The sequence below is a fragment of the Candoia aspera genome, chromosome 14 (genome assembly GCF_035149785.1).
Source record: "Candoia aspera isolate rCanAsp1 chromosome 14, rCanAsp1.hap2, whole genome shotgun sequence".
Classification (NCBI taxonomy): domain Eukaryota; kingdom Metazoa; phylum Chordata; class Lepidosauria; order Squamata; family Boidae; genus Candoia; species Candoia aspera.
The window spans coordinates 9,613,730-9,641,288 of record NC_086166.1 but is presented as its reverse complement, the minus strand read 5'-3'; the positions used below and the strand labels follow the sequence as shown (position 1 = coordinate 9,641,288).

The following is a 27,559-nucleotide window of genomic DNA, read 5'->3' as shown; positions in this document are numbered from 1 at the left end:
AGGTAGGTAAATACTGTTCCCATGGTTCTGATGGGGCAAAGTTTGGAGAAATCACCGACTGTCCGAGACAGAATTAAACTTGAAATGAAAACTTCCTCATTAATAGTTCAGTTGCTCAGATAATTTGTATTTAAAGCACAAGGGAACAGCACCTCTTTGTTTGGAAAAATAATTCTACTACAGAAATCTAAGCCATTAAGAAAATCACACCACAGGATAAAATCGGAGAAGCTGAAGTGGGGAAAACAGGGCTTCAGCAGTTAAAGTTTCTGAAAAGTTTAGTGGGATGTGTTAGCTGCAAGCAACCTTAATGCAACAAGTTGCTAGAATTGCATTGTGTAAAGAACTTTATATGCACATAAACACATTCTTAATATAAATGCTACTTTCACCCCTAACAGGATATGAGATAATCCAGTCTGTGGTCAGATGGAATGGTGTCTCTACAACATGCTATCTTTTGCAGTTCTAAACCACAGTTTCTATATTAGATTAAAAGATGGAGCAGGAAACACCCACATGTTTTGCTGGTGTGTATAGATCACTCCATTCATTTTCCAATAGTAAAACTGTTTAAACAAAAAACAAACCAGCTCTTTGTCCCACACATCATGGTAAAAGTGGTTTATGTGGTTTTGTCTTTGTGGAATTTGGTTTGGGAATGACAGACTATGGCTTAGCATGTGTGGGTCCTGCCAGTTATGACTTATTCCCAACCATGGTTAAGTAAATGTCTTGGCGTAATGTGGGGAGGAAATCTGTTTGGCTGGGTAAGCTGAATGGGCTTTCCGTGCTTTATTAAGTAAATAAAAATAACAGATAACTTGAGGCAATAAAAATTCATGCATTAATTTTTCAGGGTTATACCAATATTGACCCATCGTATAATCTAAGATAACTTTATGAAGGATAAAGTATAGGATAAGATTAATATGGGGAAAGATATGATACAAATGAGCTGTAAGGAAAGGACTCAATTAAATTTGGTGGTATGGCTGCATAGAATAAAAATACCCTCCAAGCGAGGTCTGTATTATTTTTGTAGCATAAGGCATAGAGTTCCTTAGAGCATGTGCAGAGGGCTTTCCTTCACTGCTCTGTAAATGCAACTGATCAATAAGTGTCTGTGGGGCAATGGACAGTTTGCAGGTTGAGTGCACAGCAAGCAACAGTGCCAAGTTGGGAAGGCATGGAATTATTCCTGTTATTCCTTCAAATTCCAGGGTGAAGAATGACAACAGCCATATCTCAGGTTTCAAACATCTAGGGCAGGCTTTCTCAACCAGAGTTCCGTGGCACCCTCGGGTTCTGTGAGAGGTCACTAGGAATCCCTGGGAGATCACAATTTATTTAAAAAATTATTTCAAATTCAGGCAACTTCACATTAAAGAGGTAAGTTTCATTCTTTATTTTCAGGTGAAGAACACTGTGAATGCATCTATGCAGGCCTACCCATGAACGAACAGAATAATTTTGTGACTTCTGGCCTATCTTTGAGCCTGAACGTGCAGGGGTTCCCGAGGACTGGAAAATATTTCAAGCATTCCTCCAGGGTCAAAAGGTGGAGAAAGGCTGATCTAGGATTTCTTACGAATAATTGCTGTAGTCCTTTCTTGTACGGCGGGATTCTAGTTTGGATGAATCACTCCAAATGACTGAAAAAGTCAGAGGGGATGGTTGTAAGTTTTGTTCCTCACCGTAATACAAAGAGGATCTGTGTGGGCATCTCTGAAATGTGACACCTCTCACCTGCAGTCCTAGGGTTGTGAAGTTAAATTGGGGGTTGGGCACACATAGAATCCGGGGAGCCTAATTCCTGATGCTTTCACTCTGAAGGACAAACTAGCAAACCACATTTTCTGTTAGCATCTCAGGTGGATGTAACCAATTACAGGTGAGTATGCGAAAGCAAGCAACGGGGATTGAGTCAACTGTGGTTAGCCTAACTCGGGGGGGTGCATTGCTCACGCACGCACATTCTCAGAAGTATTTTTTTTCCCTAAACAAATCCTCTCTCAACTAATTTTATTCCCTCTCCGATGGCCATGGAATGGCAATTCTCTCTTTGGAAGGAGGAATAGAAGACGGGTGGAGACGAAAAGCACGTGCTACAGTTTATTAGTATACAATCCTTCCCAAGATAAGGGTATGTGCTGTTGCTTTGAATCATCCAGGTTATGGCCATGTTGACAATGGTTTATGAGCGATGTATGGCTTTCTAATTTGCTTTGTTTTTCTAAGGGAAATGAGAAGACTGTAAAGGGGAACTTTTAATGCATGTAATTCCAGAATAGTGCTAAACTTCCTTTTCACTCCTCATTCGATTTGAGGCCTCTATATCTTTGTACATCATCACTGGTTGCAATGACGGGGTAGCTTTGTCACTTGGAACCCCACTTGCTGTTTTTCCCATTTATTTTCTCTTCTATTCTGTTCAGACCTCTTTGGAAAGTGGACCAGAGTGTTTGGCTTCTGGAGAATAGCTTGTCTCTGCAGTCATGGGATCTGGCTTGATTGGTGCCTTTGTGTTCCTTCTGTGCATGTGGCTATGTGACATGAGTTCCCAGAACCTCATCAAGGACCAGAAGAACCAAAAGATGGAGCCAACACTCCTGATTAATGAGGTCAATGCAGATAATCCAGGAGAAGACACCATGGAGTATTTGGAACTGTATCATATCAGTGGACAAAGAGTTGCTTTGGACAGATATCATGTAGTCTTCTACAATGGAAAGGGAAACATGGCCTACCAAGTCATAAATCTTAGTGGCTTTTTCACAGATGACCAGGGTTTTCTCCTGATTGGGTCTGGCAGTGTTATCCCAAGGCCAACTATAATCCTCTCAAAGAGCACAATCCAGAATGGACCAGATGCAATTGCTCTCTATTTTGGGAGAACAGACTTGTATCAAGGCATGCCTGTCGACAGTGAAGGCCTGGTGGATGCTTTGGTGCATAAATCTAATAAAAGGGACAAAGCATATGAGTTGGTTCGTGTTCTGACCCCTGGCACAGAACCCTTCTTGGAGGACCCTTTATTCTGGACCATTGATGAGTCTCTGGAGAGGTGCCAAGGGAGGGATTCCCAGAGATTCTTCCAAGTAGGGATGCCAACCCCAGGCTCCGATAACCACTGTATTCCTTTCTCACAGTTGAATGCATCTTTTTTGCTGATCAATGAAGTTAAGCTGGTATTCTCCCCTGGAGACTTTGAGTTTGTAGAGCTCCAAGGTCCCCCTTCCACAGAGGTGAAGGACCTGGTGATGGTGCTGATTGAAGGAAGTACACAAAAGATCTACTTTGTCATGGAAGTGAAGGGTGAAACTTCTCCCGATGGGTTACTTCTGTTGGGTTCAGGACCGTCCAAAATTCCAGGTAGGGCTACATACTTTCTATATAGCTCTTTGTCCAGGTACAGTTTCTGACATAGGATCCACTGGCCACCATGATAAATAGCCATTGGCTAGCCCAGTGTTTCTCAACCTTGGCAAAATTAAGATGTGTGGACTTCAACTCCCAGAATTCTCCAGCCAGCCATGTTGGAGCTGAAGTCCACACATCTTAAAGTTGCCAAGGTTGAGAAACACTGGGCTAGATCATATATCACTCTAGGCCACAACAGTTGGCTTCATGCAACACAGGACACCATAATATGGTTTGTTTGAGTTGGCCATACCATGCTATGTGAACCCAGCTGCCATGGTTAATAAGTCTGAGGAGTTGCGTGAACACAGCCAATTATGCTTTGTTCACAAAACCAAGATTTAGAATCTCATGGCTTAGTTCAGAGTCATCTGCAGGGAGAGATCCAAAAAGTCATGTGCATCATTTGAAAAGGGCTGAGGCTTCAACTGCACAGCCACAGCTGCCATCTTGACATTTTGATCCTCGCTGCAGATGCCCCAGGCTTAGTCTATTGTGTGAACAGGCCAATGTGGTTTGTTTGATTTTGGCTTTGCTTGCTGTGTGAACCAAGCCATTATGGTTTCTTCTAAAAGCACAGCCAAAACAATGGTTTAACACAATGGCTCAACCCAATTACTGTTCTATCTGTTTTTCACATCATGTGAGTTGGTGGCCACGTCTTACATTGTGGTAAAAAATTTAGACATTTAACTATGTACTGTTTGGAAGTTACAAGGATTTTTCAAACCTGATGAACTTCAGCATCGTTAGAGACCTTGCTTCAAAGTTAGTAACTCTTTGACAGCGCACTGCTTTTTTTTACTCTTCTTCCGTGAAGATAATGAGCAAGTAAACTTGAAAGTCATTCTTGCATGATTAGTGGGCTATTGCATCAATCTTATAGGAAGGGTTTCAAAAATGCAGTTTTGTATCTTCTAAGAACTTTCTGCTGATTCAAATTCTTCAAGTGTTTGAGGACACACACACAACTGCGTTGAAGTTCATTCCTGTATTCCTGTGCTGGGCAGGTTCTTCAGATCACAGAGATAAATAATATGTCTGAGAATATTTCAACAGCACTAACCAGGCTTTGATCAAACGAGCATGATGTGATCTGCATAGTGTGCTGGACCATAGTGCGGGTTGATGCCTTTGGTTTAGCATGCCGTGTGAACCCAGCAAGCTGCAACTAATTTAAGAAGCTGTGGCTTAGCAAAGCAGCATGTTCATAAACTTCATAAACGATGACTGTGTTCACATGACATGTTAAACGATGTGTTACTGAATAAAATTACAGTTGGGTGAACCACTTCACCATGCTAAGGCATGAGCTGTAATTTACAAGCACAGTACACCCCGCTCTACCACAAGACACAAGCAACTTTATTTTAGTATATTGCGTGACTCGCATTTGTTTTGGAAGCTGTAATCATTTCTCCTACGATGAAAAAGCTATGTAGGTACACACCTGACCCTGCCAGAAGATGCTTTCCCTTTTGGAAGGAGTGCTTGAATCTCAGATTCATCTCTTGAACATCCTGCCAGCTCAAGGCTGAAGCAAGTTACACGTTGGAGCAATTCTGGAGAGAGAGACTTAGAAACAATGATCTTATAACCCTTCCCTTAACAAAGCTGGTCTGATGTGCTGAGAATTTTACCATCATGCAGTTCTTCCCTCACCTGGCTGCTCTCTAGAAATATAAACTTCAGCTCCCAGGATTCTCAGCAAAGGCCATAATGGCATGGGAAATCTGGGAATTAAAGTCCCCCGATTTGGAGAAATCTATTGATAACCTGACACTTCCCCAGCGTTAATTTTTTATCACCAAAATGGAGGTGGAATATGCATTTGGAGTGACATCCAGGCTTCCTTTAAATTCTATGTAACTTTTCTCTCTCTTTCAGGGGGTGCAGATCATCTGCAGTTCCCCCAGAATTCCAACACCCCCCTTCTCAAAGCAGGCACCCATGCCGTTGCCCTGTACAGGGGAACCATCAGCCACTTCATGGTGGGCTCCACTGCGGCATCAGCATCAACCCTTCTGGACGCCTTGGCATACACAACACTTGAACAGCCAGATTCACAACTGCAGGACATCTTGACTCCTGGGAGGCCTCCCTTCTACATGAGCACACAGTAAGGAAGATGGATGCAAGGAGGAATGTTCTATTAACTGTTGCAGAAGAGAGCATGCTCCTGCTGAAACAGATTCCCAAGTTCTAGGACTAGAAAACAGGCAAAAGGAAATGTGGGAACTGCTGCTGGGGAGCCAAAAGGTGCATTTATGATAAAGCACCACAATCAGGAACATCCAAAGGGAAGTGATGGGGAGTGCTGCCAGTTTGATCCATTCCGCAGTCTGATTTATCTGTTGGTTGAATGCTATCGCTTAAAATCCACTCTGGGAAAGGTTTCTCAGCCATTTCCTTGCCAGGGAGGTTAGCAGGCTTATTGAGAATACTGTGAAGGTGCTCCCATAAAATAGCTGCCAAGGGGCATGACCCATTCAATTTAGCCAAGCATCGCCCCGCCCATTTTGCAGAAGGTAAACTATTAAAACTGCTTCAGTCCTTTCTGTACTCCACACATTCTCTTCCAGCTGTTCCCTTTGATTAATTAGGGACTTTGCTCTTCCCCGCTGTTGATTTTCATCAGAACCCAGCAGGATGGTGCATCGGTGAGCCGGTGTGTCTGCTGCTCCATCACCCGGGATCCTTCCACCTATGCCCTTGCCAAGCCTACACCTTTGCAATTCAACGATTGCCCGAAAAAGCGCTTTAGCCGAAACATTTCCCTGTGTTTTCAAGTAGTAGGTAAGTGCTGCCTGGAGGCCGCGAGGGACCTGTGAATTGAAACATGGGATTGCACCGAACATACCATAATGGTATGTGGGAAAGACTTGGGGAGACTGGGCCAAGAGATGCTCCCAAGGGAATGGCCAGATAAGAGAGGGCATAGCCCCCAGCTGGAGAGTGGGTGGGGCAAGAGGCTCAGAAGGACCCTCCCTAGTTTCTTGGGCTGTAAAGGAGACAGCGGGAGATTTGTACTTTCAGACTTGCAAGATTCTGTTAATGTTTGGTCTAGAGAGCCAGCTTGGTCTAGTGGTTAAGGCAATGGGCTAGAAACCAGGAGGCTGAGAGTTCTAGTCCCGCCTTGGGCATGAAAGCCGGCTGGGTGACCTTGGTCACTCTCTCTCAGCCCAACCCACCTCACAGGGTTGTTGTTGTGGGGAAAATAGGAGGAGGAAGGAGTATTAGGTATGTTAGCCGCCTTGAGGTATTTATAAAAATAATAAAGGCGGGATAGAAAATAAATAATGTAGCTTTACGATAAAATAGAATTGGCTCATCTGGTTGTGTTTCCTGTCTGGTCCACCTGGTAAGTCTGACATCAATCCTGCAAGTCTGAAAATTAACTTTCCAGATCCACAACCTTTCCTTGAAGGCAGGGAGGGTGTAAATGCATTAAGCAAACTAACTAGAGACATAAATCTTGTATCTTCTCTGTCCCTTCTGCTAATCTTCCCTCTGTGTCTTTTGTGCCTTGAGATTGCCAGCGAAAAGATCAGGACGAAAGTGTGATACTGGGAGTTTTGGCCCAGTCTTTGGAGAAACGATGCAACTGCAGTCTTTCTCCTGCTTATTTCAAAGGTAAGCCAAGTTTCTCTTTGGGCTGTTTCAGTCCAAGTGGTTAAAAAACCATTGCTGAAGGAACCATCAAAGGCAGTGACTCCATGTTTTTGCAAAACCCTTGAGTGAGTTCTTAACATCCCCACAAGGGAGGCTAGACATCACTGGAAAAGCTAACAGATTTGTGTAAAATGTACTAACGCAATGTTCGAAACCAAAGATAAAAAAACTCGATGGTGTTCTTTCATGGCTTAGTCTGTTGCAGAAAAAGAAGATAAGTTGGCTGGTTCATTATATTGTGTAAATCTGGAATGGGGTGACTTCTGTAACTAAATTAAGTGAATTGTCTGAATACAGGTACTCCTCACTTTACAACCATTCCTTTAGTGATGGTTTGGACTTACAACAGTGCTGAAAAAAACAACTTGTCCCCCCTGGTCATGTGATCATGATCTGGATGCTTGGCAACGGGTTTGCATGTATGACCGTTGCTTTTTCGACCTTCCTGGCTGGCTTCTGGCAAGCAAAACCAATAGGGAACCGCATGATTCGCTCAGCGACCATGTGGTTCGCTTAATGCCTGCAGTGATTTGCTTAACAACTGCCACAAACAAGGTTGTAATATCGGGTTGGATTCACTTAATGACTGCTTCACTTAGCAACTGAAATGCCAGTTCCAATTGCGGTCATTGAGCAAGGACTATCTGTATAACAGTTCAGTTGATGAGCCAGCCATGTGTGTTTATTATTGTATTATTGTTTGATTTACGCCCTGCTCTTCTAGCATGTGTTGAGTATAGGTAACTAACTGTAAAAAAAGAAACCAAATGGAATTTAAAAGATTCAGATCAATGCTAACATTAAAATTGGTAATGACAAGTCTTGGGAAAGAAATTTGTACAGATTGAGACGAACAATGAGAGAGAAGGACCAATTGGGACTTCCTATGAAGGGGTGAGGTGAACCCAGTGTTTCTGAACCTGAGCAGCTTGAAGATGGGTGAACTTCAACTCCCAGAATTCCCCAGCCAATCATGGGGCAGGGGAATTTTGGGAGTTGAAGTCCACCCATCTTCAAGCTGCTCAGGTTCAGAAACACTTTATTGCCACTCAGTGATTTTAGCAAAAAGCCAGCACAGGAGGCAGACTGCAAGTCTCTTTTCTGAGGCTCACACATTTACAGTTCTTAACCCTTTCAGATAACTAAACCATCATGCCCTCCATACCTAGATACAGACAACAACATTATATGTGTGAAAGAATCCATCCCTTTACAGACAGCTGCTGCAGCTTCCACAGCTTTATATTGGATCTTCCTTGCTACCATCTCTGATCCCAATCTGGCAACCCAAAGCAAATTATTTCAGTATTGTAATCTCAGGAGAACCAGCATACCCAAAGAAGTGGACTCTGTAGTCTTGGGTCAGTCCAGAAGAATATCCTCGCCTGTGTGCCGGCCAGAGGAGCTTTTGCTATGGGGGCATTTTCAAGAGGGCCCCTCCTGCTAATTTTAGGAGCTAGAAGGGTTTGTAACATAGAGTCACAGAATCCTAGAGTTGGAAGGGGCAGGGCCGCAACTGCGGGGGGGGGGGGCAACTGGGGCATGTGCCCCAGGCGCCATGCTGTGGGGAGCCAAAATGAGTGCTGGGGGGGCGCCAAAACGGGCGCGGAATCCGTGTTTGCCCCGGGTGACACAGACCCTAGTTGCGGCCCTGGGAAGGGACCTTGGAGGTCTTCTAGTCCAACCCCCTGCCTAAGCCCAAGGCAGGAATCCTCATACCATCTCGGACAAGTGGTTGTCCAGTCTTTTCTTGAAGACCTCCAGCGATGGAGCACCCACATCTCCGAGAGGCAAGCTGTTCCACTGCTTAATAGTTCTCACTGCGAGGAAATTCCTCCTTGTTTCCAGGTTGGATCTCCCTTTGATGAGCTTTTACCCATTGCTCCTTGTCCTACCCTCGGGTGCCATGGAGAATAAATTGACGCCCTCTTCCCTGTGGCAGCCCTTCAAGTATGGGAAGGCTGCTATCATGTCTCCCCTCAGTCTTCTCTTCGTTAAGCTAAACCTACCTAGTTCCTTTAGCTGTTCTTCACAGGATGTAGCCTCCAGAAAGAGTATAGAGGAGACCTTTGCTGCTCTCCTCTACACTCCTTCTAGGGCCTCAGCATCTTTTTTGCATTGTGGTAACCAGAAATGGATGCAGTATTCCAATTGTGGCCTCACCAGTGTGGTATAGCACGGTACCATCACTTCCCATGATCTTGATACTATCCCTCTGTTGATGCAGCCCAGGACTGCGTTGGCTTGTTTGGCAGCTAACTGGAGAGGCGGTGCACAGATAGTCAGGCCCTAGCTGTTTAAGGCTTTGTAAGTCAATAGCAACGTGTTAAATAGTCCCTGGGAAGCAGGTTGCAACCTAGGCAAATCTTTCAGAGCAGGCATGACATGATCCTTGGCTCTAGCAACCGTCAGCTGATTAGCACTAGTTACAGTTTCCAGATCCTTTTCAAGGCTATGAAACTAAGGCATGAAGGTTTTTTTTTTTTAATCTGCTCAATCATGTTCGATTCTCACAGACTGCCTGGTCAAGGCCCTGCAGTTTTTTTGGCAAGGTTTTTCAGAAGTGGTTTGCCATTGCCTCCTTCCTAGGGCTGAGAGACAGGAACTGGCCCAAGGTCACCCAGCTGGCTTTGTGCCTAAGGCAGAACTCACGGCCTCCTGGTTGCTAGCCTGGTGCCTTAACCACTACACCAAAATGGCCCTCAGTAATGATGATGATGATGATGATGATGATGATGTCCCTGCAGTTTTCTTGGCAAGGTTTTTCAGAAGTGGTTTGCCATTGCCTCCTTCCTAGGGCTGAGAGACAGGGACTGGCCCAAGGTCACCCAGATGGCTTCGTGCCTAAGGCAGGACTAGAACTCTCGGTCTCCCGGTTTCCAGCCTGGTGCCTTAACCACTACTCCAAACTGGCTTGCGTGAAGACCCACCACCAAATCCAACTTGCAGCTTGCCCATTAGGCACTGTTGTAGAAAAGCCTTTGAAATACACATTTTTTAAAGTGGGGAAGCTGTGACCAGAAGACTTGTGTGTCTGCAACTCAGTTCCTGTCCATATGCAAAGTATAAAAGAGGGAGCTTCCTTGTGGGTAAACTGAATTTTGACTGGCATGCGTGCTGTTTTGAAAAAAAAAACGATGTGCTTTAAAAGGTTCAAACTGATGTGCTAATCAAAACAAAACTGAGAACTAACAAAGGGCTGTTAGCTGTAAGGAATCCCTGGGAGATGGACAGCATACAAATGTAAAAAATAAACATAAAATAAAAATAAGTGATTTTCGCTTCCCTTTTTATTTTATTTTCCATTTACCTTTCACCCCTCTTGGCACAGATCCTGTTTTAACATGTGAAGGTGGAAAAATTATTTTCATGGCACTCCTGAGCGCCCGATCAGCAGAGCAGCTGGACCGCGAGATGCAGGCCCTCTTAACTTTGGTGAAGAGTGAGGAACTGATGCACTTTGGAAACCAGAACACCAGCATAGCGATTCAGACTTGTTCAAGTGATGCAAATGGGACAGACACACCTCCAGGTACAGTAGTGCAAAGGAGGGGGGAATGCAAGGGAATGCAGGATTTTTTTTTCCCTCCCCAGAGCACAAGCGGTGATGTCATCACCATCTCCTGGAACACAAGAATTGCTTGGCCTTATTCTAAGCACATGCAGTGATAATAAGGGCTTTCAAGTTTTACGTTGTGGTAGATTAGCATGGGGGAAGTCAGAAGGAGGAAAAAGACCTTCTTTGGTTCTGTTTCATTCAAGTGGTATTGATGGCAAACTCTGTAAAATTGTGTCTAATTGAAAATATGAGATCTGAGGTGGTTCCCAGACTGATAATGATTCAGGAGACCATTATATAAGCCTCTCCATTATCCGTGAAGAGACGCACCTCCTCACCAGGTAGTAGGAAGGCTGTGAGAAAGAGAATTAGAAAACATCCACCCTAACATGTACAAAGATATATTGCTGTTAGAAAGGAAATAGTTCAGTTGAATTCTTGTAACCCTCTTCCACCCATCTCAGTGACTCCTGCTAAGATGAGACACTTGCTTAGAAAGACATGTCTTTTGATTTTAAGTAGCTACCTTAGAGCCCGACTCAAGGTTGCATGTTTCTTGAAGGGGATTTCTTAATAGGTATTAAAAGCTGAGTCTACATACTGAGTGGTGTGATGATTAAATAGTTTTACAAATCCAAATGGGGTTAGCCCATCTGTGGTTCCATGTGTTGTGGAACCCAGTTGTTTTGGATTTCTCACAAAAAATGTTTTGTGAACACATTAATTGTATTTTGTTTATCCAGGGTTAATGTGATGGGTGAGCCCTGCTAATTGGGGTGGGATCAGGAAACCCACATCAGAATCTCTGTTTCAGACAAGAAAATCACTTTCGCTCTTGAGTGATCAGGAAAGAAATATTAGCTATTCACCCTAGGATAAAATTCTTGGATGTTCAGTCTGAGGTGACAAGATTTGGCTCGTTGTAGGGCTAACATCGGAAAACCCAAGGACAACTAGAGAACCTCCAGCCCTGGAGCTGCTTATCAATGAAGTGAACGCAGACAATCCTGGAGCCCGAGAGGACACGGAATACGTTGAGTTGTTCTACCCGGGACAAGCACCATTTTCACTCGAGAGCTACTGGCTTGTTCTCTACAACGGCAAGAACAACTTAGCTTATAAAGTCTTGAACCTGACAGGCTACTGGACCAACGAGTGGGGCTACTTCCTTGTTGGGAGTGGTGGAGTGATCCCCAAGCCCTCACTTGTTTTGCCAGATGCCACCATCCAGAATGGTGTAGACGCTGTGGCGCTCTACCGCAACCCCAACCCTGTCTATAAAACCAACATGCAGGTGACTGTTGATGGGCTGATTGACGCTGTAGTGTACAGAGCCCGGGGTTCAGAGAAGGCTGACAAGCTTGTGTCTCTTCTCACTCCGGGGCAGAATGTCCTCCATGAAAATGATTCTCATAGCACCGAAGACGAGTCCATCAGCCGATGTCTCAGCCTGAAGCCTAGAGACTCCAGGAGCTTCCAGGTAAAATATCTGAGGTTGAATTTGACTAAGAGGAACCACAGGGATCAGCAGAGATCAGCCAAGACTCCATCTCTGCCTGCATTTCTTTTTTACCCCATCTCGATTATGGTTGGCTACTCCATCTAACATGCCAAGTCATAATTTGCTTTAGCATGGTTGGTTGAGTAAACCATAACTGACTAGGCTAATGACATGCTTTATGCTGTAAATGATATTGACCAGCTCATGTACTGACTGGCATCATGCAACCCATGAAGCCACACAAGCCGCACTGCCTGACAACCCACCCAACTCCACCTTTGAGCAACAGCCCAGCTGTATCACTGGTAGTCCTTCTAGCAGAATCAAGGCATCTCATCAACTTGAACTCCAGTTGATGGAGGTGAGACCAGCTTAGAAAGAGGCAATTGAGCATAGGTCCTCCTAAATGGACTTTCTGGAAGGAAGCAGGATGTGGGCTGAGTTAGTCTTTGGGTTTATTCCATTAGGGTTCTGTTTGTGTTGACATTCAGAAAGAATGTACCACCAACCCCTGAAAATTAGGTATTAGGTTAAATGGGAGGGTGCTTATCATGCCCTGCTTGAGTAGGTTTCTCAGAAACATCTGGCTGACCACTGATAGAAGGAAGATACTGGGGCAGGTGGACATGTTGGCCTCATCTATTCAGCAGAACTCTTTTTCCGTTCCAGAACAATATCCCCCCCACCCCCCAGTATTCGTGCATCTCTCACTCTTATGATGATAGCTACTAAAAACCGGGTTGTTCTCCTAGGAATAGGGTAGTTTTCAAGCCCACTTTAGTTATGCTTGGTTTACAGCTGGGTGTTTTGTTCTTCTGGTCAGCCGCAATTTCTTTTTCTATCCATCGTTCCTCTTTTTCTCTGTATGCTGTCCAGAGTCCTCAAGGAGTTGGGCGGCTTTGAAATTTGGTCCACTAAATAAAATAAATCCCTGCCCTTAGATGTTTTTCTCCAGGACTAAGTTCTGAAAATAACTCTACAGAGTGGCTATATGGAGCACTCAGTTGGGGAAAGCTGTTTCAGAGGTTAGAAATTTAAAATTAACTTTAAAAAATGAACCTTGCACGTTCATATACTTTTTGGATGCCTTCCTCTGCCCAACTCCCAGGTGACTCTAACAACGCCTCTTCGTGAAAACGCTTGCGTGTCCTTTAACCTGAATTCCACAGAGGAGGTGCTCCATAATTCTTCCACTGTCATCAACGAAGTGGGCGTGGCCAACGACTCATTTCCGTACAAGTTCATTGAACTGAAAGGGAAGCCGGGAGACAGCTTAAAAAAATACACATTGCATTTCTTCTCTGGAGATCATCACTGGCCGTACACCAGCATCCACCTGCAAGGCGAATTTGGGAGCAATGGCCTCTTTGTTGTCATGCCAGGACACATGTCCCCAGGTGGTAAGGCTAATGGTATGTTGTTGGCCCTAATGAACTGTTCTGTTCACTGAGGCCTCTTTCCATGTATAACTATTGAGACTGGGTCCAAATCCCAAAGCGTGGAGGAGAACATGAAAATAATCACTTTAAAGCTCAACAAGATGGGTATTATGATCTTGAGTGTTTAAACTATTAGAACTCTATTAGGGTATTTCAGATGGCTGCATAACAACTCATATACCATGATTCCTTAAGTATTCCTACCAAGGTTATGCTGTTCCAGTTGTAGATGGGCTCAAATTTCAATGCTGTGAGGATTAAAATGGAAAATGCTCCGATATAATATCAGGTAGAACATTATTGTTTTGGATGTCTCATTGCAAATCTGTACATAGTAACCTTTCAGTTTAATGGACTAATGGGAGGATGGGCAGGGCTGCAACTGGGGGGGGCAAGCGGGGCATGTGCCCCAGACGCCACACTGGGGGGGGGGGCAAAATGAGCACTAGGGGGGTGCCAAAATGGGCACGGAATCCATGTCTGCCCTGGGTGACACAGACCCTAGTTGCGGGCCTGAGGATGGGTTGTCTGTTAAAACACAGTGTCCATTAAATCCAAATGTGATTTTACATATTATTTTTTTTGCATTTTGCGTGTATGGATTTGACATGCTTGTGTTTTACATATTTTGTGTATTTTATCCCTGCATAAAATGGTGGATGGGTTTTTATCCATTCACAGAAGCATATTGTGCATGGAGAGGTTTTGTCAGTTGCTCCCAGGATCATTTCAATCAAAGGTTTACATTTTACTGAGTTGAAACAAGGAAAGAAATAGGTAGTGGAAAGTGTTTAAAAACTGAGGCGTTGTGCCAGTGAAAAAGTGAAAATTGTTAAAAGTCTATTACAGTGTTTCCCAGCCTTGGCAACTTGAAGATGTGTGGACTTCAATTCCCAGAATTCCCCAGCCCAGAATCCCCCCCCCCATGGCTGGCTGGGGAATTCTGGGAGTTGAAGTCCACACATCTTCAAGTTGCCAAGGTTGAAAAACACTGGCGTATTGAATGCATTAGGAATGGGGTACCTTAAAAGTGTGTGTGGTAAAACAAGATAATGAATGTTTGCAGGATGAACATGAACTGAATGCCAGTACCAAGTATATGCTACAATTTAGCAAAATTACAAATTTGTCCAGAGGGGAAAACTTTAAGTCAATTAAGTCTATTGAAGCTGCTTGGTGGTGGGTTGGTCCAATTCACTTGCCTTTTCCTAATCAGCAGTTAATTTCCTCTACTGCATATCCTTTAATGCTGGTCGCTCATCAACTTTATCCCACCTGTTTCCAGAGCAGCTGGTGATGCCCTCTCTCTGGAATCACCCATCCTCGAAGCAGGAGACCATAACTGTGGGCATATTCAGCCATAAAGTGCGGCTTCCTTATGGCACTCTGAACATTGTACAGAAAGCAGAAGATATTTTAACGTGGAGGCCTGGGATAGTCCCTCAAATCTCCTTTATACCTGGGAAAAGAGAAAGGTGAGGGACTTGTATTCCCATCTTGTTATTTCTACTCCTATTAGGGTGTGTGATTCTGTCTCAAGAGCTGGATTACTTAGCCAACTGTAAGATTAGCAAATCCCACAACATAGGCAACAATGGGGAAGAAAATGGCATAATTCAAAACAATCCACCCGTGTCAGTTTTGGGCTACAAATACTGAAACCCAGCCAACTGTCAGTTTCCAAACCCCAATCATGCATTTATTGCTCTTTGGGAAGGACCGAATAAGGGCAAACCTGTTCAGCTCTGCCCTCGTTCTGAGTTGGCTTTGACGTCCTTTCACAGTCAAATCTCACTGGATATATGATATCATGATGACTTTATTGTGTGAACTGCATCATCACTTCTGGCAGAGGGAACCTTGTTGTCAGTATGTTGTCAACATTGTGGATCCGGGAACATAACAGTCTGTGGAAAAAAAGAACATGTTTAAATGACAAGGAAGTAGGTGTATGTGAAGAGTAATGTGATGGTGTGTGGGAATGATGTATTTTCAGACTTGCAAGGTCGATGTATTGCCAGATTCTGTTAATGTAACCTCACAATAAAGATAGAGCTAAAGATAGTTCTCCTGGGTGTGCTTCCTGTTGGGACTACCTCGAAGGGCTTATATCCATCTTGCAAGTCTGAAAGCACATCTTTCCCCCCTCGCCTCTACAGCCCAAGAAACTAGGGAGGGTCCCTTCTGAGACAGTTGCCACACCGCATTCCTTCTGTGGGCTCAGCTGCCTCTTATCTGGCTGTTGACTGGTCTGTGGCTCTTCTTCCTGTCTCCCACGGTCAGTCCCACAGACCATCACAGGCATTTATTGAAATCCTTCCCCATAACCATCATTTGGTCCACCCAAAATGTTTGCTACAGAAGCTTTCTTTTTGCTTTTTGTTCCCTTGCAGAGTGTGGTCTCTCAGTCGCTGCCCTTTCTGCAGGGAAGGCTTTCTCATCTCTGACCCCACCCCAGGCTTGGAGAACAGCTGTCCTCAGAAGCCTCTGTCCTTGGATCTTGGAATGTGCCTGCTGACACCTAGTAAAAGAAGTTGCCCTTTTTCTCTCTCATGCAGCTGGAGAGAATGAGGCCACCCCCTGGTTCTTTTCCCAGAAAAAGGCATGATGCTAAACCAGTGCCACCCCTGCCACAGACACAACCAAGAAAAAGAGGGTCTTGGTGTCATTGGGCCATGCCAAGACCCCACAGTAATTTTTTTGTGGGGGGGTGTTGGTGCCTTTGAGCCAGTTTTTGACTCCAGGTGACTGTGTGGACTAGTCCCTGAAGTTTTCTTGGCAAGGTTTTTCAGAAGTGGTTTGCCATTGCCTCCTTCCTAGGGCTGAGAGAGAGACTGGCCCATGGTCACCCAGCTGGCTTCATGCCTAAAACAGGACTAGAACTCACAGTTTCCTGGTTTCTACCCTGGTGCCTTAATCATGACACAAAACTAATTTAGCCCATGATGACCCCCCAAAAAATGTACGTTTAACTTGTAATTAAGTAATGCATAACTTTTTGAGAATTAGTGCCAGAGTTTGCTTATGCTTTTTTTCCCTCTTCCCTCCCCATCTCTCTCTCGTCTTGTGGCATCATTTCTGTTATAAAGCCATGCATGGGGATGGTCTTGCTTTCCATGATTGACACCCTTTTTTAGTTGAGTGGCAAGGATAAAATGCTACAAATAGAAGGGAAATAACTTTAGAGGGCTGAAGGAAGAGTACAGGAAGCCCATTGGGTAATTTAAGAGTTTTCCTCTTAAAATGGCCATGAAAAGAGCAAATCCCCGGTTCTCTTCACCACGTTTGCATGGAATGGGTCAACCTTTTTTATATGTTTTCAATATATGATTTTCATATCATTCTTTGTTTTTATATAGTTTGTAACTGTTGTAAGTTGCCCAGAGTCATGTTCTTGAGATGAGTGGCCGTATAACTTGAAATAATCAGTCCATCTCTGCTGTTAGATCTCACCCAATTCATGTTCTCACTTGCCTGGTCTTCTCTTGCTAGACTGTTCCTTCTGGTTTCAAAATCCACAGCTACAAGCTCGCTTCTGGCAAACGCTAGTGAGATCCATGGAAGACAGCTGTTCATGTGGGATCTCTTGGTGCTCTCTGCAAGGTCGGTGTCCAACAAGTCTACAAAAAAAAAGTGTAATATTTCTTGATATTGCTTCTTGCAACATTCCCAAGGAAAATACACTTACTTTCTACTTGCTCCTCTGTTTCTGAACTTCTCAAACGAGGATGGAGGATCTGGGGCCGCCCAGATTTTAATGTATATCAGTGCCCATCATTCCCTGCCGGAAAAGCCAAATGTTGGGGATGATGGAAGTTACTGTCCAACAACTTCTGGTAGGACGCAGATATTCCACCCTTGATTTCAAGCGGGGAGGCATAAGCTGGTCTCCCCAAATAGCCTTGGGTGTGGTGGCCAGAGCTTCTGTAAAAATTGGCCACTGTCATATTTTGCAATTTTTAATGGGAAAGGAGAAATTATTCCCTGTATAGGAATAATCATATTGCCTGGGTTTATCATCTATATATTATTAAAACTCTTGTGTCTGCTTGATACTTTGTACCCATCAACTGGATGAAACGGTGTGCCGTAGGGCAACAATTTTTGAACCCAGGTACCTCAGATGGTGGTGCTGCGGGTTCAACCGCTGAGCTGCTGAGCTTGCCAATTGGAAGGTCAGCAGTTTGAATCCGTGTGACGGGGTGAGCTCCCGTGGCTAGTCCCAGCTCCTGCCAACCTAGCAGTTCGAAAACATGCAAATGTGAGTAGATCAATAGGTACCGCTTCGGCGGGCAGGTAACGGCGTTCCGTGTAGTCATGCCGGCCACATGACCATGGAAGTGTCTACGGACAAACACCGGCTCTTCGGCTTTGAAACGGAGATGAGCACCGCCCCCTGGAGTCGGACACGACTGGACTTAATGTCAAGGGAAACCTTTACTACCTCAGATGGGCTAACTTACAGAATGCATCCAAAATCTGGGACCCATGACTTCTGCGGAATAGAAATTTGGCAAATTTTATAAAACATTTTATGACATAAAATTATTATAACATGTTTTATAACATAACACAAAATGTCATAAAACATTTCCTGTGGCCAACTCCTGATGTCTGACTGGGCTACACAGTTCAACGTTGGCTACTTTCAAGGCAGGTCCATCTCTGAAGGTCTCCCTGGATTTTTAAGAACTTTTCCAGTACATTAGAAGTTCTGCCATTGTTGAAGGCATTGAAGAGTCTGGTAAGGAAATATCTCTGAAGCGATGACCCAACAGGTCACGGGTTGTCTAGTTCAATTTTAAATTTAGAATTGTCTGCCTCCTCTTATACAGAAGAGAATCAAGGTAGTGTTATTCTGAATTTCTTTCTTACCTCTTCATCCTTCCCAGAGCTAAGTGAATGTTTACCTAACCATATTGTATCCCTGCTTCAAGATTAACTCCATACTCCTTTGCAAAAATCAGATATAATACTTTTGTCCTGGCTCCCCTTCCTTTTAGAATTGTGGTCTTTCCCTCCCCAGCCCCCTCATTGGCATGTTCCTGCTTTATAGAGATGCTTCTTTGTATGTTTACAAGTGCACCCCCCCTCCCAACAAGTCAGTGGGATGGTCATCTGAGTAAAATGTGTAGAAATTCTAAGTCTACTTAGGGAGGGACTTAGAGCAAGCTTTCTCCTTATTATAGAAAACAGTATTTAAAAAACTATGCAGGGATCCAGGCACCAGGAGATTTTTAATGATGGGAGGCACAAGAAAAAAAAAAAGTTGGATATTTTATAATGTTTAACTGTATAATTATACAAAATTCACTTTAAATTGAAGTTGAGCAACTTGTGGGTGCAGGGCTGCACATAGCCTCCAAATCTTTTTCATGACTTTCCATCCAAGATCAAAGATCAACTAGGCGCTGCTCTTATGCAAACAGGGAAATGGGGACTAGGTGGCCAATCCTTGTCTTAACCAGAGTGGCTACCCATCTCTCTTGTGGTCTTTCCACAGGACTGAATTTTACCTGCTCTAACACCACACTGGAACTCTCTGGTCAGGTGTGGGCCAGGTCACCGGAACAGCTGCAGCTCCTTAGCCAGTGGCAATTGAATTTCTCCTTAAGTCCCCACCCATTTTCTGTGGATGGGATATTGCTCAAAGCTAACACACCCTGTACATCTTCCAGTGAAGGAGTACCAGTATCTAAAGGTGAGCCAGTAGGGTAGTGACCAAGATTTCCCGGGGGTGGGTGGGTGGGTGGAGGAGAGAAGAAAATGACCAAGAAGATCCCCAGATCCTTCAAGGTAAGAGCTTTTGCTCTTCCACGAGTAACAGCTGGAGGAAATGGTTTCTCCACCCACTCCCCTCTGCATTTAGATATGATGCATTCAGCATATCTGCAGGCTATTCTTAACAAGTCCCTCCCTACCTGATATTTGATTTAAAATGCAGTTGGAGTCATTAATTTTTCAGTGTCCAGAAGAAGAAAGTTGTGGGCCTCATAACTATGGAGAAAAGTCTGAAAATGGGGACAGTGCCCTGAAACCGATGAGGCCACATTTATTTATTTTATTGATTTACAAGGCCAAGCCATATAAAATGGCAAACCAGACAGGATAATTAGGAACCAAAAGGGGAATTAAAAGGTGAATTCTTTTGGCAGGTTGCAATTGGACGCTTGTACTGTTTAAGGCAGTGTTTCTCAACCTGGCCCATTTGAAGATGGCTGGACTTCAACTCCCAGAATTCCCCAGCCAGCATGCTGGCTGGGGAATTCTGGGAGTTGAAGTCCAGCCATCTTCAAATGGGCCAGGTTGAGAAACACTGGTCTAAGGACAGAAATTGTACCTTGTACATTTTCAGACTGTGGGAATTGGGCAATTTGCTATTCTGCTATCCTAATTCTTCATTTATTTTTATTGATTTTTAAAATGTAAAGTTTACAGAGAAAAACCCTGAGATCAAATTATAAATGATGTGCCTTTTTTGCTATACTCTGATCTTGAAAATAAGCTGTCATGCAATTTAAAAGACTAGATTTAGAGACCTCATAACAGCTAACATGTATGGCACTTTATCTTCTACAAACATTTTGAAAACTATCCAGATGTGAGTTGTTCCCATGGAACAATATTCTGAAAAGCTCAGCACATATACCAAAAATGTTGCTCTGATTTAATTTTATTGGAACTTTTGCATTACAGCTGATTCTATAAACCATTAAAAGAAACTACGGATGAACCCAGCCCTTACATTAATAATTTCTCTTTTTCTACAGCTTCACTTCAAACCTGGGAAATTGCTCTCTGGATCTTGGGTTCCGTCTTGCTAATACTGCTGTTAATCGGCGTAACCTTATATTGTATGAAAAGGTAAAAAACAGCTGCTTTCAGGATTTGTGCTGTGACTAAAGCTAGTGTTACACGCGGCTCCCAGGTTCGGCTTATGGTCACTCACTCACAGTCTACTGAGGCATGTGGATCTTGTCAGCCCCCCTTGCTTTCTGCCTGGGTTTTCCAGAGAGGTGCGACTAGAGCAGACAAGACACGCAGCCCTGGTCAACAGCCGGGAAGTAATTAGGGACACACACGCATAACTTCCAACCGAACCCTGGCACAACCGGTTCTTTGGAATACACGGAGACCCAGTGAATTTAAAGGAACAGCAAAACTTCACTGGTTGCAAGATACATTTGCTGTTTCTCACATGCACAGGCACACTCCTCCACACTTATCTACACTCATCCACACTTATCTACACTCATCCACACTTATCTACACTCATCCACACTTATCTACGTCCTTCTCAACTAGGCTGCCAGGCACTAGCTAGAGGGACAGAAGCCGCCAAATCTGGATCCAAAGAGGACTCGAGGAGTGGGCGGGCTTCAGAACCCCTTTTTATCCCCAAAAGTTCTTGCTTTGTTGATTAGCTGGGATTGGGGGTTTCCCCTGTGCTCAGTCTGGTTCAGGTGACATTTTTCCTTTTTTTCCTTAATGACTTGTTTCCTTCTTATCTACCTCCCCAAGGGGATCTTTTAGACAAGATTCCTGGCTTTTTGTCCCCTCTGCTTATGTGCCTGCTTCATCTTTAGTTATAGCAACTTCAGCCTAGTCTCACACAAGGAGAGTGTTTCTCAACCTCAGCAACTTTAAGCTGTGTGGACTTCAACTCCCAGAATTCCCCAGCCAACACTAGGAGCTAAAAGACAAACCTACCAACATTGACCCAGCATGAACCTTATTCCATCATCTTGCATGGGTACCACTGCCTGGCTCAATGTCTCCCAATCTGGTACCCTCTTGATGTGCTGGACAATAGTTCTCATTCCTTCCAAGTTGCACTTCCAGCGGTTGGGCGATTGATACTGTTGTCCAGTATAGCTGGAGAGGCTGGAGTTGGAGAAGGCTGCTTAGAGCACAAAAGAAAAAAGTTCCCCAAATGCAGGAACATATTTTAATATCTGTTAAATTTTGATATGTACTAAACTGAGCTTATCATGTTTAACTTAAAAACCCTTGGTTGGGATCACCGTAAAACAAAGCTGGTGTATCTGTGTTTTCCATACAAAGAGATTCAATGGAACAACAAGGTGTTTGTTTAGTGTTTCCCAACCTTGGTGACTTGAGGATGTGTGGACTTCAACTCCCAGAATTCTGCAGCCAGCCATGCTGGCTGGGGAATTCTGGGAGTTGAAGTCCACACATCTTCAAGTGTCCAAGGTTGGGAAACACTGCTCTAGGTAATGATAGACTGAACTGCCATTATTCCCAACCTCGCTGGCAGGGGCTTGTGGGAGTTTACATCTAGGAGATCAAAGTTTCCCACTTGTAGGCTTTGGAGTAACTTCAATTTTGAATGGCAGCATATAGAACTTATACATACATAAAAACAACTCCTTGCTGGCTGGGGAATTCTGGGAGTTGAAGTCCACATTTCTTCAAGTTGCTAAGGCTGAGAAACATTGCCCTAAAAGAATGATAATTTGGCAAAATTGTGGTGGGCTTCCAAGGTGGCTCAAGATGGAACAACAGCCCTTGTGCCCTTTAGAGGTTCTTCTTCCTTGCACTTCACAAGGTTGGGTGCAGAACCCAAAAACACCCATGTGCTTTGCAATCTCCCCCCCCCCCCCTAGCTTTTCTTTTTTTGGCTACATTTCCAATATTCTTCCCCAGAGCATAAGTTCCAGCTTCCTTGGTGCTGTTGCTGACTCTTCTTTGCATTTGTACAACGGGGATTTCAACATGTCCCTGCTTGCCCTGGATTAGGAAATAAAATGTGCTCAGCTTCCTCAACTGAACCGCTGTGGACTCAGGTCAGTTGCTGCCTTCCTGCATTTAAAAAAACAACAACAGAGATTGGCTCCAACTAGACTCCTGGGGACTATATGGATGTTTTGACAGACTCTTTTAGGATGATGCTTAAACATACTTATGATTTCTGTTTTGACTATCAGAGCCTTGTCAGTTGAGGAAGCAGCCTGCTGCAACCTTCTCCCCATCTCGTTAACCAAATAAAAGTCCCACTCCTCTCCATAACTCGTTTCCTTCTGGGTTTTCCAGACCACAGAATTACAACAATATTGAACTGAACGATCGCTGCGAGATTATGTCAGACATCTGATTCTCCCAGGATGAGTCTCCTTGGGAAAAGGATTTTTGGATCTAGTGAAGAGGCAAATCGCAGAGGAACTTTCCAGCCAAGGGATCAAAATCCTGGGTGTATTCGTTTTGAGGCTGATGTTTTTGTTCTTCCATGGGGTGTGCGAAACCTACCTCTTTGTTTCTACAGCGTCTCTCACTGCCATTATGCATTGGGTGAAAAATTGGTGGGGTGCCTTGACATTTCCTCCACCCACCATGAAAAAAAATGTGTAGGCAGAGTTACTTTTTTCCACCCCCTAATTTAGAGAGCCAATTTGGTGTCGTGGTTAAGGCCCCAGACTGGAAACTGAGAGACCGTGAGTTCTAGTCCTTTTAGGGACAAAGCCAGTTGGGTGATCTGGGCCAGCCACCCTCTCTCAGCCCTAGGAAGGAGGCAATGACAAACCACTTCTGAAAAACCTTGCCAAGAAAACTGCAGGGACTTTTCCAGGCCGTCTCCGAGAAGTGGACACAACTGAACGGAGAAAAGGATATGAAGGGGGGTTATTGCTCAGCGGTAAAGCACTTTCTTTGGAGGCAGAAGACCTCAAATTCAATTCTAGTAGATCTGAGATATTTTTTTCAGAGAGGAAAGGTTGAGGAGTGGGGGAAGACCTGCCTGAGTTGGCTCATCTTTACAGATTGTTCATCTGATCTAAGGTAGCTTCACTCCGCCTGAGCAATGGACAGTCTTAGTTGTCATGGGTGTTGCCAGTGGCAATGAATGCCCCAAAGGTGCTTGTGGAAGGGGACCTATCTTAGGGGAGGGTGCCTGCTTTCCATTCAGGTTCATTTCCTAGTTCAGGAAATAGGAAAGATCAGTTTAGGCACAGTTTCACGAAGCGTTGGTTCAGTTCACATCTTGAGCTACGGGCAAGGAAGTGACTAGACACAAGGCAGGTTCCTGTGGTCCCCTCCCTCTTTTCAAACAACAAAAGTCAGTGTCCAAGCAAATGAAACAAAAGAAGTCTTCCTTGTCCAAACATTCCATTCTTCCCCAGAATTAAACGGAGGGGCTTGTATACTTAAAATTTGTTTGTAATCTTAACATTACTTACATAGCTACAAGCTTGGCAGACTTGAATGTCTTGCTCGCACTACGGCAAAAATAAGAATTAAAAGCAATGACACAAGGAGAAGATAGTGTAAATCGTGATGGTGCTCTCCTGCAGGGGCAGAGCCCAATTTTAGCATCCCCCAAATGCTCTCTTCCAGAGCCAACTTCTCATGTCTCTACAGAAGGGAATATACTTCTTCTGTTTCTTCTGCCCTGAGCCTATGCGTAAGCTCTCCAAGATAGGCCAGGTGAGCAAACAGACACCCACAAGCAATAGCAGAACTCTATTTTATTGATATAGGCCAGTGTTTCTCAACCTTGGCAACTTGAAGATGTGTGGACTTCAATTCCCAGAATTCCCCAGCCCAGAATCCCCCCCATGGCTGGCTGGGGGATTCTGGGAGTTGAAGTCCACACATCTTCAAGTTGCCACGGTTGAGAAATATTGATATAGGCAATAGTAGCAGAATCTTGGAAGCCTCCCTCTTATACCAAAGAGAGTCAAGATGGGACAATCTTGAGTTTCTTTCTCATGCTTTCCTGGTTTCCTGGGCTAAGCTCATGTTTTGCTAACCGTTTCTGCATATCTTCTCCGAGGTCATTTGCTGGGCTCCTCTACACTATGCCACCTCCCATACTGTTTGATAAGTTTTTTTTTCTGATGAATGTGTACAAAGAACAGTGACCACTTGAAAATTGACTTTTGAAATCAACAGCACTCTCCAACACTCTGCATATTCTAGGGGAACAAGAACTCCCTAAGAAATGCCAAACCATTGCAGAGGTTCTAAACAACCATTTTCTTTAGCAAAGCTAGGAGGCTACAGTAAGTTATTAGTTTCTTGCATCTGGGGCAGGCCTAGAACCAGCATCTGATGAATATAGAAGACTTACCGAGGGGATTGATCAAAGAACACAATCTACCTTTCCATGCCGAACTTCCATGCAACTTCGGCAAGTGGAAAGTAACTCAAAACGGTACAGGGTGGTGCTCCAAGTACTTATTTTCAGTATTAGAACTGGAGCTTGACACACATACCTTGCCCCTAGTTGTATTCCTAATCCCAAAGGTCTTTGATTTCCAAGGGGTTCTGCAAGGTGTGTTGCATATTAAAAGCAGGCAGAGCTTCAGCTGCACCACCACAGCTGCACCTTGACTGCTTTGAACATTCCCGGCAGATACCCCTGTTGATTCAGTTGCTTAGTTTGGGGAGAGGGTGGGAATGCGATCCCTCACAACCATCTTACGTTTTTTTCCATTTTTTAAATCGTAGCGTTTTCTTGGCTTTTCCGGTTCTGGTATTATGGGAGCTGTGGAATGAATGTTTAAGGGTTTATTAATTCTTCTTTGTCCTCCGATCATGGGGGTTTTATTATGTTTGCTTTTGTTGTCCTTAGCGTGGAAATTTATTTTTACTGTTTGCGGTCGATCGTATTTTATTGTGTTGTAAGCCGCAGGGAATCAGAATGATTGGGCGGCGTGCCAACTGAATGAAAAATAAATAAAATAAAAAGTTGGAGTCCAAAACCAGCTTGTCGATCGGCTTTCGGCTATCAGATCTATCAACAGAGATATAGAGAAAGAGATCTAAAGTACTGTCAGGAAGAGGAAGTATCAGCTATCAACAGATCTGATGCGTTCTCTTCCTGACAATGCTTTACATCTCTTTCCTCTGTTTCTCATTTTCCTCCATTTCTCTGGAGATGGGTGGCTTGGTCTACCGTTCTCCCTGTCACAATTAAAGCAGGGGTCCTACCCAGATGGGGGGGATACCTTCTGTTTGCCACGCTGGTTAGGCTGAGCCACTGAGATCTTTGGCACTAGGGACCTGTCAGCTAGAAGCACAGATGTGTAGCCGACTCTCTTAAGGAAGAGACAAATGTTAATACTGTAAAGTAAAAAATCACTGCAAGTAAAAAAAAAAACAAACCCACCCTGCCACCCCCAATTTTTTATTGCTATAAACTCGACCAATACTTTGGCTTGGCTGTGATTCTAAAGAGAGATCCTTGTGACTAGAATCCTGTTTATCAAACTATCCTCCATTTTTGGCCAGGGAAGTCACATTGATTTGGAGATGTTCCTTGTCATTCGGGTTGTAAGACCGAGGCCCAGCAAAGCCAGCCAGCTCCTGCTGCAACATCTGCACTCGCTTTGTGCTTCTTGGATCCAACTCCATCCTTTTCTTGAAGCAACTCCCAAAGTCAATCGTCTCCCAAACCGCTTGATCCAACGAAACATTCCTGCTTCCTTTCCTGAGAGTTGCGGGAGGAGGCAGGCTGAGATCCACATTCTTGTGCTTTAGGTACAGGTAGACAGCCTGCAGAGTGATGCAAATGTCCAGCACCCTTTCTGAGTTTGCTGCAATTCAACCAGCTTTGTGCAGCTCTACAGCCCATTTCTTGACCTTGTTGTCCATGCCAGTCCTTGGTGGTGCCAAAGATGGTGGCTTGTTCCTTCTGTTTAAAGGCCATTGCCTACATCTTAAAAGAGCAAGCTCTTTGAAAGTAGCTGAACCAGATGCTTTCATATTAACTGGCTCATAGAAATGCCAGTACATATGGGATTCGAGCAGCACACCGAGCCAAGTGAAGTGGCCAAAAAACGTAGGGCAGTGGCATTTCCAAGTTCCAAAGGATAGGCAGACCAACAGTCACCATAGTCCAGCCCTGCAAGAACTGGCCACCTAGAACCTCTGAAAAGGCTACATCTGTTCTGAAACCAACCCAAATCCAGCTGTTGAGCTGGCTACTGATACAGATGTGGAACAAACCTCCACAGATTTTAAGTGTATGTTTTGTGTTTCTGAAGCAAGAAGCAAGAATTGCAATTGTGATGTAAAGCATCTTTAGAGAAGGACTTATAGTCCATCAGAACATTAGTCCACTTGATGGACATTACATCTAGAACAGGCAGTGGGGGGGACCCATGCTGGAACACCTCTTGTGATGTTCTGCTCCTGGACACATTCTCCAACTGTGAGGATTAACAGCCATGCAGGCTGGGGATAAGAACCTGAAGTTCCCTGTGCATTTAGAGGATGCTGGTTTGAGAAAGTTTAACACCCCCTGGATCTGAGACAGGGCCTAAGGCGCACACAGCTCGAAAGGTAACGTCTACATGTGTTCTTTATCCTCAGCAATTACTATTCAGGAACAGATTAACTGAAACTGGAGGATCTAGTTAGTTCCTGTAACTACTAGCCACTGACAGACTTCTTCAATAAATACACTGGAGGAAAAATTGCTTTGTTGATGCCACCTTGTTTCTATTCATAACAGTATCCTGTCTCAAGACAAACAGGCCCAGCTTTTTTTTTTTTTGAAAATGGAGCATTGCATTTGTTAACACTGGGTTGTTTTTTTTTTCCAGATTTAGGGGTTTTCCCTTGGTTGTGTAACCAAAAATCAAAAGACTAATATTGTTACAGTGACATTCTTCCAGGATAAGCAGTTCTGTAAACAAGTGCGTACAGTAACTGTATTCAAATTATTTACAGTATCAGACGCCAGTGTGAAAGCAGAAACACACGAATGGAACAAAAGTGAGTGTTTTCTTACCAGGCAGAAGAAATCTATTTTTAAATCTATCTTTCAGAAGTCTTCAGCTCCCAGAATTCATAGCAAACATGGTTGTAGACTTGCAGAAACCTTTGGAAAACTCTAGGTTGGGAAAAGCTGACTTGCACACTAGATGCATAGCTTTTTGCAACGTATAGCCTTTGGGAATAAGGACAACTTGTGATGGTTCACTTTGTAGAATGGCATTCAGA

The 27,559-nt window shown here is 44.1% G+C and overlaps 1 protein-coding gene across 2 annotated transcripts; it reads left to right on the top strand.

The window, feature by feature from the left end:
* Positions 1–2,233: 2,233 nt before the first annotated feature.
* Positions 2,234–25,317, top strand: LOC134505497 (uncharacterized). Of its 2 annotated transcripts, none has more exons than XM_063315221.1 (13): positions 2,234–3,375; positions 5,311–5,542; positions 6,062–6,219; positions 6,955–7,056; positions 10,427–10,627; positions 11,581–12,134; positions 13,264–13,555; positions 14,880–15,069; positions 15,988–16,118; positions 17,087–17,197; positions 19,098–19,295; positions 20,365–20,458; positions 22,649–25,317. In XM_063315221.1, exons 1-13 carry the CDS (start codon positions 2,499–2,501, stop codon positions 22,707–22,709), a joined length of 3,201 nt encoding a protein of 1,066 aa, XP_063171291.1. In that variant the 5' UTR covers positions 2,234–2,498; the 3' UTR covers positions 22,710–25,317. The 2 variants fall into 2 exon arrangements, with proteins under 2 accessions (XP_063171291.1, XP_063171290.1); XM_063315220.1 differs by having other exon boundaries at positions 13,264–13,567.
* The last annotated feature ends 2,242 nt before the right edge of the window (positions 25,318–27,559 follow it).

Bases quoted from the DNA above. Each gene is read 5' to 3' on its own strand.
- LOC134505497 (XM_063315220.1), top strand. From the start codon at position 2,499: ATGGGATCTGGCTTGATTGGTGCCTTTGTGTTCCTTCTGTGCATGTGG. The intron at 3,376-5,310 runs GTAGGGCTACAT...TCTCTCTTTCAG, and splicing joins AGGACCGTCCAAAATTCCAG to GGGGTGCAGATCATCTGCAG. The intron at 16,119-17,086 runs GTAAAAGAAGTT...TTCTCTTGCTAG, and splicing joins AATGTGCCTGCTGACACCTA to ACTGTTCCTTCTGGTTTCAA.